The 13929-nt window shown below is 39.2% G+C and overlaps 1 protein-coding gene across 5 annotated transcripts in view; it reads left to right on the top strand.

The window, feature by feature from the left end:
• Positions 1-13929, top strand: part of LOC116313380 (band 4.1-like protein 3) — a 55010-nt gene that overhangs the window by 13457 nt on the left and 27624 nt on the right. For 2 of the 5 annotated variants that reach the window (XM_039601933.1, XM_039601935.1), the window contains exons 2-3: positions 6675-6859; positions 10553-10696. In XM_039601933.1, coding sequence (XP_039457867.1) covers positions 6686-6859; positions 10553-10696 — 318 coding nt within the window. In that variant the 5' untranslated portion in view covers positions 6675-6685. Of the gene's footprint in view, positions 1-6674; positions 6860-7317; positions 7387-10552; positions 10697-13929 lie in introns of all 5 variants that reach the window. The other 3 variants (XM_039601937.1, XM_039601936.1, XM_039601934.1) reach the window with 3 other exon arrangements.

Raw genomic sequence — 13929 nt, forward strand, 5'->3', positions numbered from 1 at the left:
TCTGGATCCTCTTTTAGCATCCTTACATCCTTGCTGCCACAGCATGCAATGGCTGGAGTCTGACTTGACAATTTAATTAAGATGCACAGTAAGCTGCTGTTGCAGTAGCATTGAGAGGCAAGAACATTGTGGGCATTGTAGGCAAGGATTCATAGTTCGTTTACTTAGGCTGCACCTCTGTTTACAGCTTTAGTTTGCACGGTGACAATGGAGGAGGCAGTCTTTTCATTTCACTCAACAAAAACTGCTGACACCATTGATTTTATATGAGGAAGACCCAAATTTATATTGGTCAGTATTGTTGAATCATGATTTTTGGCTTGTATTTATACATATATAAACCATAATTTGTCTCATATACTTCAGAATAAGATGCTCTGACATCTGTAGCTGTGATACAAATGGTGACTCTCATGTCAAAGGCTACAAAGATGAACAAGGACCATTTGTAACTTTTTTCTACTTCTAAATGTCACTGATCAGTTATTTGTTCAGCTGTGTTTGTGTATATATAATATGTCTAGACAGACAGGTGACTTGATTATGGCACTTTCATCATCAGGATTTTGTAACACAAAAATTAGAAATAAAATCACATGAATAGCTTTTTAATGATCTGATCATTACTAAGACATATTTTTAATAGTAAACCATGTGATTATGGCTCTGCTAGCTCACTCAGACATCAGTGTAATGGCAAATTGATGATCTTTGTACTTTTTTGTCTGTAACAGCTCATCAAGCTGGATTAGGTTGTAGAATAATGTTACCTTTAAGTTCTAGTAGACACACTGCCATTTAGTGACTGCTCTTAATGGGAATGCACTGGTATTCCATCAGTATTTTTCAAGTTAGTCATTCTTGGCCTAGGTCTGAGTACTGTCCAGTGAGCATAAAAGTAATTTAAAAAAATAATCAGCAAACGTACCTTCAAATTTACACAGTAAACAACGTAAACGGGGAAATAAAAGGTTTATTTTAACCTTCTTTTTTTTTTTATTCATGCCAGCAGGCATTATTAGTAATTAAGTCAGATTTACTGATTGTAAATCTCCTAAAATGCTTAATCCCTTCTGGTCCGTCTCGGCCACAGTATAAGAAGTTATTAGCTTCTCATCAATATACAAAGACTTAGTTCTAATCTTTTACATTAACAGGGGTTTTTTCCTTTGTCAACTAAAGCAGACAACTCAATCGAGAGCCACTAACTCCAACAAATCCTATCAGACAGATTGTGTTTGTGTTACCCTTTCACAGAAGTCATCCTTGGCCTTAAGCAACTGCATGTCAACAATCCCGCGTTGATTGTGTCACACGGTGTGCATAGTCAGAATGGAATAACAGTAAGATAGCTGTGTTGCCCAACGAATCATCGGAGGCCTCGCTGCTAAAGACAGTAATGCTAAGAATGTAAACGCAGCAAGCTGACAGGATTTATGGCCGCCTCAGCAAAAATGCTCCCTGCTTGGAGTCACCTTCATGTGACCAGTCTACCTTCCCCAAATTCTGCTCTTGAGGTCTCAAGTGTCGGCTAGATTTGTGACGGTTCAACCAAAGGGCTTTTTAAAATTGACATCTGAAACAGCTGCTAAATTATATAATCAAATGTGCAAATACTATTTGATTATCAGATGTCACAAGGCTGTTTTCATGGAAGTCTCAGAGGAACCTTACAGGGATCATTTGAATGACTTGCACTCTTAAGCTGTAAACTGGCAATGGAGTGTACACACAGAAGCCATAAAACATCTGCCTCAGATGCTTGCTGAGTCTAAGATTTTACAATTTCTCGCATATATTGTCTTGCAGGGACCTTTTACAGAGAGTTGTTTTTGGAATGTCTTTGCCGGCTCTATAAATGAAACCCATGTTTTTAATTGTCAGAACTGTTAACATGCTCAATTTTTTCTACGCCAGAGCGGGAGAACATTCAACCCAGTGTGGTATAAAACAGATCTGGGTTGTGTAAAATTCTTGAATCCAGTGCAGGACTAAACTGCACAAAGCTATGTCATATGAAAATGTTGTAAGGATGGTTTTCAACTCAACTTCTGATTAAGTGGAAATGGCATTAATGACCTCTATTTCATTGTTGTCACCTTGCATGATGTCCAATCAGGTTTTTGTTGTTTCAACTTTGAAGCTTCCTGGGATGATGCTGGACAGGGTTTTTGGCAGAAGTCTTAAAGGTTTAGGAAGTTCTAAAGCTGTGATCAAAAAGCTTTTGAATTTGTTAAGACAGCACTTGGCATTTTATATATGGTGGTAATCTGTCGTCTTTAGATGTCTTTTTTTGTCAGAAATACAGCACAAACCCAAAACAACATTTTTATTTTTTTTTTATTTTTTTTTTTATTTTTTTTTTTTTAGCAAAGTAAGGTGGAGCTTTAAATAAAAATGTTTTGATTACTTAAGTTATTTATTTTGATAAATAACTATTTAAGTAATAAAACTAAAATGATTTATCTACTAAATCTACTAAACCACAGTCCTATTCAAAAACATGTCAATAATTTTGTTAGTCAGGACAGTTGATAAGACTTTGGGGATCTGCAGAGGTGCCTTATTTGAATGTCCAGACCAGCTACGTGATATCCTGTTACAGCGGCTGGGTTTTGGTCTGCGACAGCTGTCGGCCCTGCAGCCATGCAAAATGGTCAGATCTTATTTGCCAGGCCTGCTCGGGATGGGCCTTGACGTGTCAAGCAACGCAGACTATTCCCCTCGATGTAACCTCCATAAGTCCCTGAGGGGTAATGATCATGGGGGCAGGGGCGGCAGGGATGGGCCCAGCTGTGGTGTACTCTGGCTAATAGCACTCGACACAGATGGCAGTCCCTCATCCTCCCGTGTGTGTGTGCGTGAGACTTAATGTGCACAGGCCCCTTTCCAGCAGTGTGCATTACAATCACACATGGCCCTTAAATGGAGGTCTGCATGCATGGGCAGTACTACTACAGTATTTAGTGTCTGTGATCAATTATGTAATAATGCAGCTACACACCGATAAAACCCTGGCTGCACTTTTAGGATGGATGTGAATATCCACTGCAGTGTGCTATCCAACCATTGCAGCTCAGTGGGATTTTATTGGTCTGTCCAGTGACAGACAGCAGGTTTTATTAACTGTGGGTCTCTTTGGATTCACAGAAGGATGAAGCATGATAAAGCAGTATTAATGTTTCTTCAGGGGTGGGTGGTTTCTACTTGTCCTTCCTTGGAAGGCATAACACAGAGAGTATTAGCTTTTATCTTAAGGTGTGACTGAGAGGACTATATCTGCTTTCATCAGCTCACATTTGACCGTAAAGCTACTAATCCAAGAGGTAAATTTGATTATATCTTTGACACTAAGTGCTTTTTTTTTCTTCTTCTGCGAGTGCTGACTTCTACTTTTATTACTTCCAGAATTTACAGGGGGAACAAACAGATGTTTTAAAACTTCCCGTTTTTATAATCCGCTTCTATTTTAGACCTAGTTCCCAGTCAACAAAATGTTTTGCATGTAACTCAGCGGTCCCCAACCTTTTTTGCGCCACGGACCGGTTTATGCCCGACAATATTTTCACAGACCGGGCTTTAAGGTGTCGCGGATAAATACAACAAAATAAAACTAGTACCGGTACCGAAAAAAAGAAGATTTATTCATAACACACGTGAAAAGACCCAGGAAAACAGAGTTAACGATAAAAACGATAACAAAATAATGCTGAAAACCGATAAAAACCCTGAAAACCATATCTGAGCCTCAACTCTCGCGGCCCGGTACCAAACGACTCACGGACCGGTACCGGTCCAAGGCCCGGGGGTTGGGGACCGCTGATGTAACTGATTCTAGATCAAGTACATACATTAGTGAAGTTGAGGTGAGAGGATGAGCAGTAAGTTCTGTCCTTATATACCTGTTGAAAGGTACGTCTTGTAAGTTTACTAGAGCCTTCAAAAAGACTTGAACTTGATAAAATGGCGTTGAATCTTTTCTTTTCCAAACACACATTTTTGAAGTACTTTGGCTGAAACTTGTATTCTATATTGGTACAATATTGGGCAGCTACTAGCAGTAATCCAGGGCAATACATGGCTTTCTTTCTGAATGCATAATTTATGTACCAGTCCATGTTGGAGGGCCACACACAGGACTACTGTGTAGGCTGTTGTGTTGCCCTGTGAAGAGTGCCTGTCACCAGTGACTGAACTTATTCTTCCTCCATTTCTATGGTGCTAAGATGTTCCGTTCCACCACTCCTTCCATAGTTCCTTTTTCATGAAAGGATTAAGAGAGGCAAAGGTTAGCTACGCAGCCATCTTCTGTCAGCTGATTAGTGAGCCGCGCCTCAACTCTGCCGCACATGACACAACAAAGTTGCAGCGAAAGAGGTTTTGACAGGATTTTTGCTTGAATTCAGCTCAGTGGTCTTTTACATTTCTTGTCTTCACTTGGAAAACATGGGTTGGAATTTGGACCTTGTGACTTTATTCCTCTATTGAAAGTGCTGCTGCTCAGGCTTTTAATCTTGATTAGGTCATCTTTATAGCCCTTTTTATGAGGTCTGAAGTTGAAAAGTGTTTGATCAGCACGTTGCATTCAGTGACCCTTGGAGCTTAGAATGCTCATGACTTTTTAGAAAGCGTAGTTTTAACTCATTTGAGTCCATGAATTACTGTTGCTTTATGTCAGCATCAGTCTGATCCATTAAATGACCAACAACATGCTGGTTTGAAGTGTTTCTGCTACTTGGCAAAGTTTGAGTTTGCATTATTTTTGAACTGCTAGTTTGAAGCAGTTCCATCAGGATTTAAGAGGAGTGCTCATTAGCAAAGATGAAATATTTTCTGGCATTCAAAAAGCAATTGCCTGCTTAAGTAAAGCATCGTTCTGCATTAGAATTAGCAGCTAATACCAAATGGCTTTGAATCAAGGGGCTGACAACACAACCTTGAGCCTATTCAGCTCAAAAGTATTTTGAAGTTAAAGAGTGCAAGATGAACAACACAGCAGAGGCATGAGGTCATGTAGTCCAGCTGTTGATAATCTAGACGCATGGAGCTGGACGTGTTGGCCAAATTCAAATCTTGAAGGTTTTCAGAGATTTTTCTTTTTTTCTTCAGTCTGGTAAAATGTCTTGAAAGGCTTGTAACAAACAGATGTAATCAGTCATACCAAGTAGATGTTATCTTGTTTTAATGTGCTCAACTTTTGAGTTGCAGATGTTGCCATTTCTTAATGACTGTTTGATTATATTTGGGGATTGCCCCTAAGAAGTGTTGGTTTAGTTGATCCAGACAGTGCCGACCATGCCCACGGCTAGAAGAAGGAGATCTTCCTTGGAATCTTCCGTGCTTGCAGTAAACACAGCCCTATAAATAGAGCTCAGGGAAAAGCATACCAGCAGCAGAATGACAGGCATCCATACTACAAAACCCAGGCTCTGTGCAGCAGAGGCGCAGTGTGCCGTTCCACACACAAACAGCCTCCAAACCCCACATCCCAGTGTCAAAGACTGTGGGTACAGTTAGCCTCCAGTGTGAGCTGTCCTTTCTGTCATTTTTGTTTGTCAAATCTAGCCATTAGATATATCCTCATTACCCAGCCTCAGGCCCTTGGGACCACATCCATCGCTGGTATGCTGCTATTCACAGAAGCAGAAGGTCATGCTATGAAAAACACGTACTGGTGCAGCTCAGACACTTTGGATTCCTGAGTGTAAACACTACAGAGAAACCGGGGGCTTATACTTTAACACAGAGTTAATCGGCTATTTTGTGTCGTTAAATTAACTGCAGATAAGAAAAATGCAGATTACTTTATGCTTTCTCCAGTGAATCGCTGCTTTTCATTTAGTTTTCCTCTGTGGAACAATATATTTAAGTTTGATTTTTTGGGGGGTTTATTTTTGATATTTGCTTCAAAAATGTAAAATATCTTACAACTTCAAATTCCCAGAGTTGTCTGAACAACAGGTAGAAAGCATAAAGGGATGTTTTTTTTGTCTTGTGGAAAAAATAGTGGAGCTTCACACTGGAGAGCTTGAGATGTTTGACATTTCCATCAGATTTTATCAAATATTTAATCAATTTAAATCATTTTATTATGGTTTGTCACTTAATTTCCTCCTAATCAGCAAATTAGCCCAATTTAATTAGACTAACTCACACATGTACATTTTTCACAGATGCTTTTATCAGAATGTGAAACAACTGCAGAAGTTAATAAAGTATTTGATTAATAAACTGACAGAAAAGTAATTGGTAAATATATTCAGACATTTTCCCAGACTTCTTTTTTCTCATATTTTAGAAACCAATTTATAATAAAAATACTTGCACAAATAGATATTTGTTACAGTTGTAGATATTATTTTAAATTCGCTTAATTCACCTTGGTGAGCTTTGGATATATTGTAGAATTTGTTGACGTCAAGGTACAAGCAGTCCAAGCCCTTAGCATTGTCAGCTACTGACACTACTGTGATTAGTTAAAAGGGGGACGTGAGTGCACCAAAGCCACTTGCATTAATGCCTATTCTGCTGTCAAACAATATCCACATCTCTGCATTTGCATCAGAGGGGAGCTTATCGTTAGACGGGCCCGAAAAGCGGCGCTGCATCAATTCATAACAAGTCAGCTGACTCATCCACTTTTCCTCTTTACCCTCCATTTTCCTCCACTCCAGTGTGATTTACCATGACAACTGAATCAGGCGCCGACTCGGAGGCCAAGCAGCCACAGGAGAATAAGGAGAAAGCAAAAGCGGCATCCCAACCCAGCCAGGCAGCAGCCGAACCCGCCTCGCCTCAGAACCAACCGGAGCAGCTTCCAGCCGCCGTCGGACACAGCACCCCGGCCAGGAAAGAGCAGGTCAGCCTCTTTGTAACCACATCCACCCACTGTCACTTCTTTTAAAAATGGAACATCAATTCATCGCGTCCACCATGATTTTCCTTTTAACATACGTTTACTGAATTTAATATTAGGAAAAAAACAAAACAAACTTTGCCACTTTAATCAAGAATGATTCTTTTGTGGTGTAAACATTGTATAGATCCTTTTGAATTTGACAAAACATTACACACCATTCATCCCTCTTCTGAATGAATTGTGGCTTTGTGAGGAAAAATGGAAATGAACATGGGGAGGGGGAGAGAATGTGAAGACGTGACCTCAGTCCTCCATGGCAGTTACAACCCTGCGTCAGATGCGTTTGTTTGTTTGTGAGGAAAGCCTGGTGTTCAGTCAGAGCTCCATACTTTTTATATATTAGAAATGGGAAGACGGACAGATCAAGAAATCTTCAATTGTGGATGCTTTCTTTTCAGGCTTTACAACTAAGGCAGTTTGACAGATATATTCGCTGTCACTGATTGGCCACACACACGGGCAGTTTGGTGAGGGATGATTTTAGTTGTTTTATTTTGCTGTCTTTGTGTTTTGCCTCTTTCACAGGTTTCCTAAATAACTTGAATGCCACAGCCATCCTTGCTGTTATGTTGAATAACTTATGAATGTAGTGCAGTAGAAACCTGGCATTATTTGCAATCATCACAACAATCATTTGTTGGACTGACTATTTTTACGTCTCTCCCAATTTGCAGCTTCATGCAGCTGTGGGGACAGTGATTGGAAGAATTAGGGAACAACCTGGAATTAAACCCGTTGAGTCTGAACTATGATGAAGACTTTTAGTGTATTTTAAAATGTATCCGTAAGATTGCACACCACCTCGACGCATGAACATGTTTAAATGATTTTACATGTTTGACAAAGAAGCTGGACGAGTCTAAAACCAGAGAACAGTGATCTCTGGTAGTATAATATTATACCCTGTAGCCTATCCATGTTATATCTGATGAAGCCTGGGAAGCTACTGATGTTATCTGAGCACTAAGTGCTTGTCTTCAGGTTTTGGCCCAAACAGCCTTCTGGCTCACTATTGAATCGATCTGCAGATTGAATTTCCAGTGCTTCCAAACTACAGAGGTTCAGTGTGAGGTAGATCCCTGCTCCTTCTCTAATTTACTACTTGAAAGAAAAACATTTTCACCAGCTGCACATGCTTGCAGATGTGGTCTCTTACTGTGGTAGTTAGTAGAAAATGTATATAAAAAGTTATATCTCAAACAACTTAGCAGTTCACATTTTCAGTCTACAAAGTGTTTGTGTTGCTTTAAACATCTAGGATGTGTTTACTCACTCAGAAAACTTTAAATCCATGTTTTATATTTTTTTCCTATTGCTGGGTTTAACCTAGTCAACATAAAAAAAACTGTAATAGGTTTGACTGATGTTTGATATATGAAGGGTCTGAGATCGCATTAGAGTAGGGATTAGCTCTGAGCTCTTATTATTTTTGCTTTCGCATGCCATCCCAGGCATAAAGCTAAGGGCTGTATTTGACTGCAACTCTAGATTACATTTAAAGGTGCAGGCTTTATTTTGCATGAAAAACTAATATTAAATAGCAAAACTGTTTTTCTTTCTTCCCCAAAAGCTGCACATCTGGGTGACTTTGACCTTTTAACTCCTTAATATGTTGGAGCGTGTAACCATAGTTTGAATGTGCTCAGGCTCAACCCCACTCATTCAGCAGGTTCTTATCATGATGTGGAAAGGAGAAGGATTTAAATGGTGCCTTTGATGAAAAGAAGCTTACACGTGAATCATAACAGGCTGTAATGAGAGAGCAGCAGTCGCAGGGCGAGGTGATGGATAAATTAATTATATACAATGCAGGGTAATGTGGTGAAACAGTGATAAAATAAATTACATGTTTTCATGTTAACAAAGTCTGACTTGTACAATATTTTGCATTGATGTTATTGATATCATTTATCTACATTAAACACTTCTGTGGTAGCCAGACTTTAATTTCAGCTGTAGGCTTTACATGGGCGCAGCATTGCTTTCATTGAGATGCTAATACTTGACTGTGTCTGCAATCTTTATAAAGCTATTTAGCATTGCTAACAGAGCATCATATTCCCTTTGGCCTCAGTTGTCCTTAGGAATGGGGTTTTAGTCATAAACCAAAAATCTTGGACTATTGATGGCGCTGGATTTAAAATACTGGGAATCCAATTATTACCCTATCTTCCCAGGGTAATGCTTATTTGTGCTGCATTTCTCAGACATTAGTCAAGCACTTGGTGAGATATGTAAGATGTATACAGAGACTGGATATAAAAGATGGGAGTAATATGGCCACCACAAACATGTGTTCTGAGAAACCGAGGACACTGCATGCTCATACAGTAGTGACTCGTCATTCACAGCATAGCCATGTCCTAAAGCATTCCTGCTCCGTCATCTGCTTTTATCTAAATCGGGATCAGGAATTGAAGCAATTGAATGGGCAATTGTTACCATAAAGTGATTAGGAAAGCACCTACTGGGATAATAAGGCAAGTGAGAAGTGGGATCATTATCTTACAGGTTTCTACCTGAGATTTCTTTTTGCATCCAGATGAGTCGCTCCCTGCTGGCCACTAGAGAAAATGCTAAGGCAGCTCCCCGCTGGCTTCACCTCTCAGGCTACAGTTTGTGGTTTGGTCCAAAGTGAACATTGCTGTTCTCCTAGATGCAAGTAGCTCCAGGGGAATAGTAATACATATATATGATCTTCTTTTATAACTTGCAGTGTTGCCCACTGAGCTGATCAACCCCAGGATTCTTTCAAATTCACACAGCTACATTATGCACCCCTTGTTTTTCCACACTGAGGATGATCAATGATGCACCGTCAGTGTTAGAGCTGTGTGAATTGCCAGGAGCAAGACTGAGGGGAAATCACACCAGTCTGACACAACACTGTCGGCCTTCCCTGTGAGACACATTCTCCAGCAGGGTGCACATGTAACTGTGATTTCATACATCTGTGGTGCCTGTTCTCACCAGTCATACGTCACCCATAAATGGGGGGGAAATGTGTCTTGTGGTATTTCCTCGAAATTTTAACTTGACCTTTCATTCTTGTGTTCTTTAGGAGTCATCTTATTCTTCTTCTATTATTTAATACTACGTCAAAATGAGTCTACAGGGAGAGTAGTCCACATGAGCTGCAGTAGATACTGCAGGAACAATGCAATGAAAATGGCTTGAAGAGCAAGATAAGAAATGTTCTTCATCAGAATAAAAGGGGGGAATTAAATTCACTGTATGTAAGAAAGAAAAATGTCTCGAAGCAAAGGCGTCTATTCAGCATAAAGTCAGTCAGCAAAGGCTTTGTTTTCAGCGAAGTGGAAAATTGGATTTTCTCTCCTTAAGACAAAATGGCGGTACACCTCTAGCTGTTTTCAGTGGGACCTGATTACATTCAGTCAGGGTCCCAGTGTCTATTTTTAGGTTTACATTAACGGTCATTTAGGTAAGGAAACTTCTCTTCTGGTGGACATTCAGAGACGTTAATGCTTCTATCCACAATCAGCATAACAAGGTAGAGGCAGCTCATTACTTTTAACAAGGAAATTCCATTCAGCTCTCTCCCAAATGTAGAGAACTGTTATTGTAAATGTATTCTCATTATTTTTAAGTGACACCTTTTCCTCTTTTTGCCAGGAGCAGCAGGAAGAGGATCTGGTATCCCACAGGTCATCCACCAGTCGTCTGTCTAGGTCTCCGCTGAGAGGAGTCAAGAAGGTGAAGATCATGCAGTGTAAAGTCACTCTGCTGGATGGCTCCGACTTCACGCTCAATGTAGAGGTGAGACGCTTTTAGTTTAACACAGAGTGGTGGTCATTTTAAATATTCTGCTTCCATCAGCTTCTTCACTACTTTAATATTTAAGAGACGTGAGCCACATGGAAACTTCTCAGGGCCAAAAAGAGAAGGCAAGAATACTGAGATCATTAGAGGGGGAGAGATGCTTAAAGGAAAAATATCATTCTTGGACACTAAACTGAACATACAAATTATTTGTGCTTTACACAAATATAGTAACAGTTAAACATACATCAGTCTACGTTATCATGACTATAGTCATACTACAGTTAGATTCTTGGTAGCGATGGACCGATCGCCTGGGTGGGGACCGGAATCAGCTGATTTCTAGTTTTCAGCTGTGACTGCTGAATGGCTGGTTAGCTTCCTTTATGTCGTGTTTCTATAAGAACTTGTTTATGAGCCCTGTTCCAACACGTTTGTCATGTAAAGTTATCTTTATTTTTCCTTCTGCATGTGAAATGCAGCTCATGGCATTCCACTGCATCATTATTATTATTATTGTTATTGTTATTACAGTTGAACGATAGGAACAACCTTACGTATTGCTTTAATATGTAAAACAAATGTTTCCTGTCAGGGCGTCAGTGATCATCAGTAATCACATGATTTGATAGCTTGTGCCAGTGGTCTTGTCCTTTACCCAGAATTCATCTGTGTGTTACTTTTATGATCCCTGCACGTTGCATTAGCAGAATAAAGCTGCTGTTTTGACGGCCCTGCTTAGAAGCAGTGATTTCACGCTTTTCTCTGCACACTCGCATTTGCATTGTCAAACTGTTTTATGGGATTTTGTTTTTCCTCCAAACCTTCTCTGGATAGTCTGTAGGGGGGGAACAAAATATTCCTGTAATGGTTCTTAAATGTTCAGTTCTTACTTCAAAGCTCATCTGCTCTCCAGAAATAAACCCTTTGAGGAAAAGAGAGCCAACAATCAGTGAAAAACATGTCTTTGTGTTGTAAATGTGAAACTCAGAACCCCACACTAGCCTAGAAGCGTGGCTTTTATCATAATGTAGGGAAATTAAATATGGAAATGGGATATTTTGGGAGGAGAAGAAATGGAGCGTGAGTTGGTTGTTAATCATTATTAGCATGGCGAGGTGTGGATGGAGTCATTACTTTCAGAGCTCGATAATCTGTCAAAGAATTTTATTTATTTATTTGTCAGTTTGCTGTGTGGTTTTGACCAACTGTGTCAGACTGTTTTGAATTTCTCCATTTGTATTATCTCAAATTGCTTTGTAAAGTTTCTCTAAAGCAGAACTGTGTTCACTTGAGTGGGACCCTCTGATAAGCTGCAGTCCTTAAGTATCGAGTATTCAGGAATAACCTCACTGACTCTAATAGAGCCTTCGAGGGAAATGCCTTTCTGTTGTAAATATGAGTTTAGCTCCACAGCAGGAACAGCTGCTTTCTGCCCTTCAAACAGTCTTTCTTTCTGTCTGAGCGTCATTAATTCAGGAGTAAGTCTGACTTCTGAACTTATGTGACATTTGGCTCGTGAAATATTTCTTCCATAGCAAAGTTGAGTCTTTTGTCAAAGTTAGGAAACTTTGTAGGATTCCCAAAACGTGTTCAGGCTGAAAAAGAGAAGCAGACCCTCCTCTGCAAATCTCCTTTAGCGGATTCCTCCCCACCAGGGGCTGGGATGGAGGGATTAGCTGGCTGGTTTGGTGGTGAGATGAGGTGATGGGTTCTGACTGGGAAATGGGGGCAGTTGTTGGAGGGAATCAGTGTCATTGACGCATTGTGTTGGCATGATTACCAAGGCCCACTGTGCCACTGGAAGGACTTTTATTAAGGATGGTGACGTGGAAGTGGGGGATCAGTCTGGATTTGTTAACCTTAAGTCAGAAAAATGTTTTTTATTTGTTTTAGTTTATGCTAGAAGAGCTGCACTTGGTCTAAAATATGAACATTGTTATAAAACAAAGTAATTTGTGAGAATTTTCAATTAAAAACATTTCTTGTTTGATTGAAATGTTTAATAAATGTGTTACATAACCTGAAAAATTCAAAACATGGCTCTGAAGCCTTCTTTCACAAATGGCAGGTAATTTAAAGGAGTATCTCACTAATTTATTGCTGCTAGGCAACGTGCCTTCTGTGTTATTACCGAACATGGCTGAAGCACCAAAACACAGGATCCAAACACAACTGAGCAGCATCTTTGGTTTTAGTTTGGCTTGGTTGGCTTGTAAATGGTTTAAAGTAAGCTTAATATTAAGAGATAAAGGTCTTTAAGCCAAAGCTGAGATAACCTTTACCACCAAGGGTTGTTGTTGTTGTTGTTGTTGTTGTTGTTGTTGTTGTTGTTGTTGTTTTAGTTTTTTTTTCTGACTGAAGTCCACTCCTCCAGATTCACAGAAAACCTTATTGATGCTTTTCTTAAGCAAACTGATCTTGTGTGTGTAATCAGTAGGGTTACACCAGACAGCAGCAAGATGTGACCTAATGGTGTGCTTTCAAACATGTTACGTTATGAGATTTATTTATAATGTATCAGTACATACATTTGTGTTTATTTTAATTGAGTTTACTTCAGATTGTTATGAATAGACGGTCAGTTATAAGGAGCTCACAATTCTCAGAAAAGAGAAAAATTGATAATTAAATAAAGTTTCTAATTTTAAATTCTTCTTTTCTTTTTTCATCTTAATACTTAGTGTTTACTTATTGCATCCCATCTGCTTACTATCCTGTAAGCTCCCAGTGCTGCCCACCTGCCAGGATGGGCAAAGCAAAGGCTTTCTTTGCTCCACTTTACTATTTCGGAACACTAAGATCCATTATTTTAGGGAATACTTCCAGATGACTGTGGATTTGGTGTATTAGAGGGGATATGAGCTACTCTGTGGAGTAAGAAATATAAATCATAGAAAAGTTGACGATTGTATCGTCTAAAATGTTTGATTATACAAAAACATCAATCAAAAATGAGAAAACTCACATTTAACCTTTCAAGCGTAGCTCATTGCCTGGACTGCCCTGTACTTACAAAACATGAAGTTTGTGTTAATTTAGTTTGTGTCAAAAAAATGTTACTTTTTTTGTCTTTCTTTTTAACCATGGACCCAATTGAACCAGAAAAACTGATTTATTTATTTTTTTGATTTTTTTTTTTAATGCTAGATTGTAAATACAGGAATTTTTTATCTGATTTAATTGTTTATCTATTACTTAACTACTTTGGTGTAGTATAAATGGTAATG

Source organism: Oreochromis aureus, linkage group 18 (assembly GCF_013358895.1).
Source record: "Oreochromis aureus strain Israel breed Guangdong linkage group 18, ZZ_aureus, whole genome shotgun sequence".
Classification (NCBI taxonomy): Eukaryota; Metazoa; Chordata; class Actinopteri; order Cichliformes; family Cichlidae; genus Oreochromis; species Oreochromis aureus.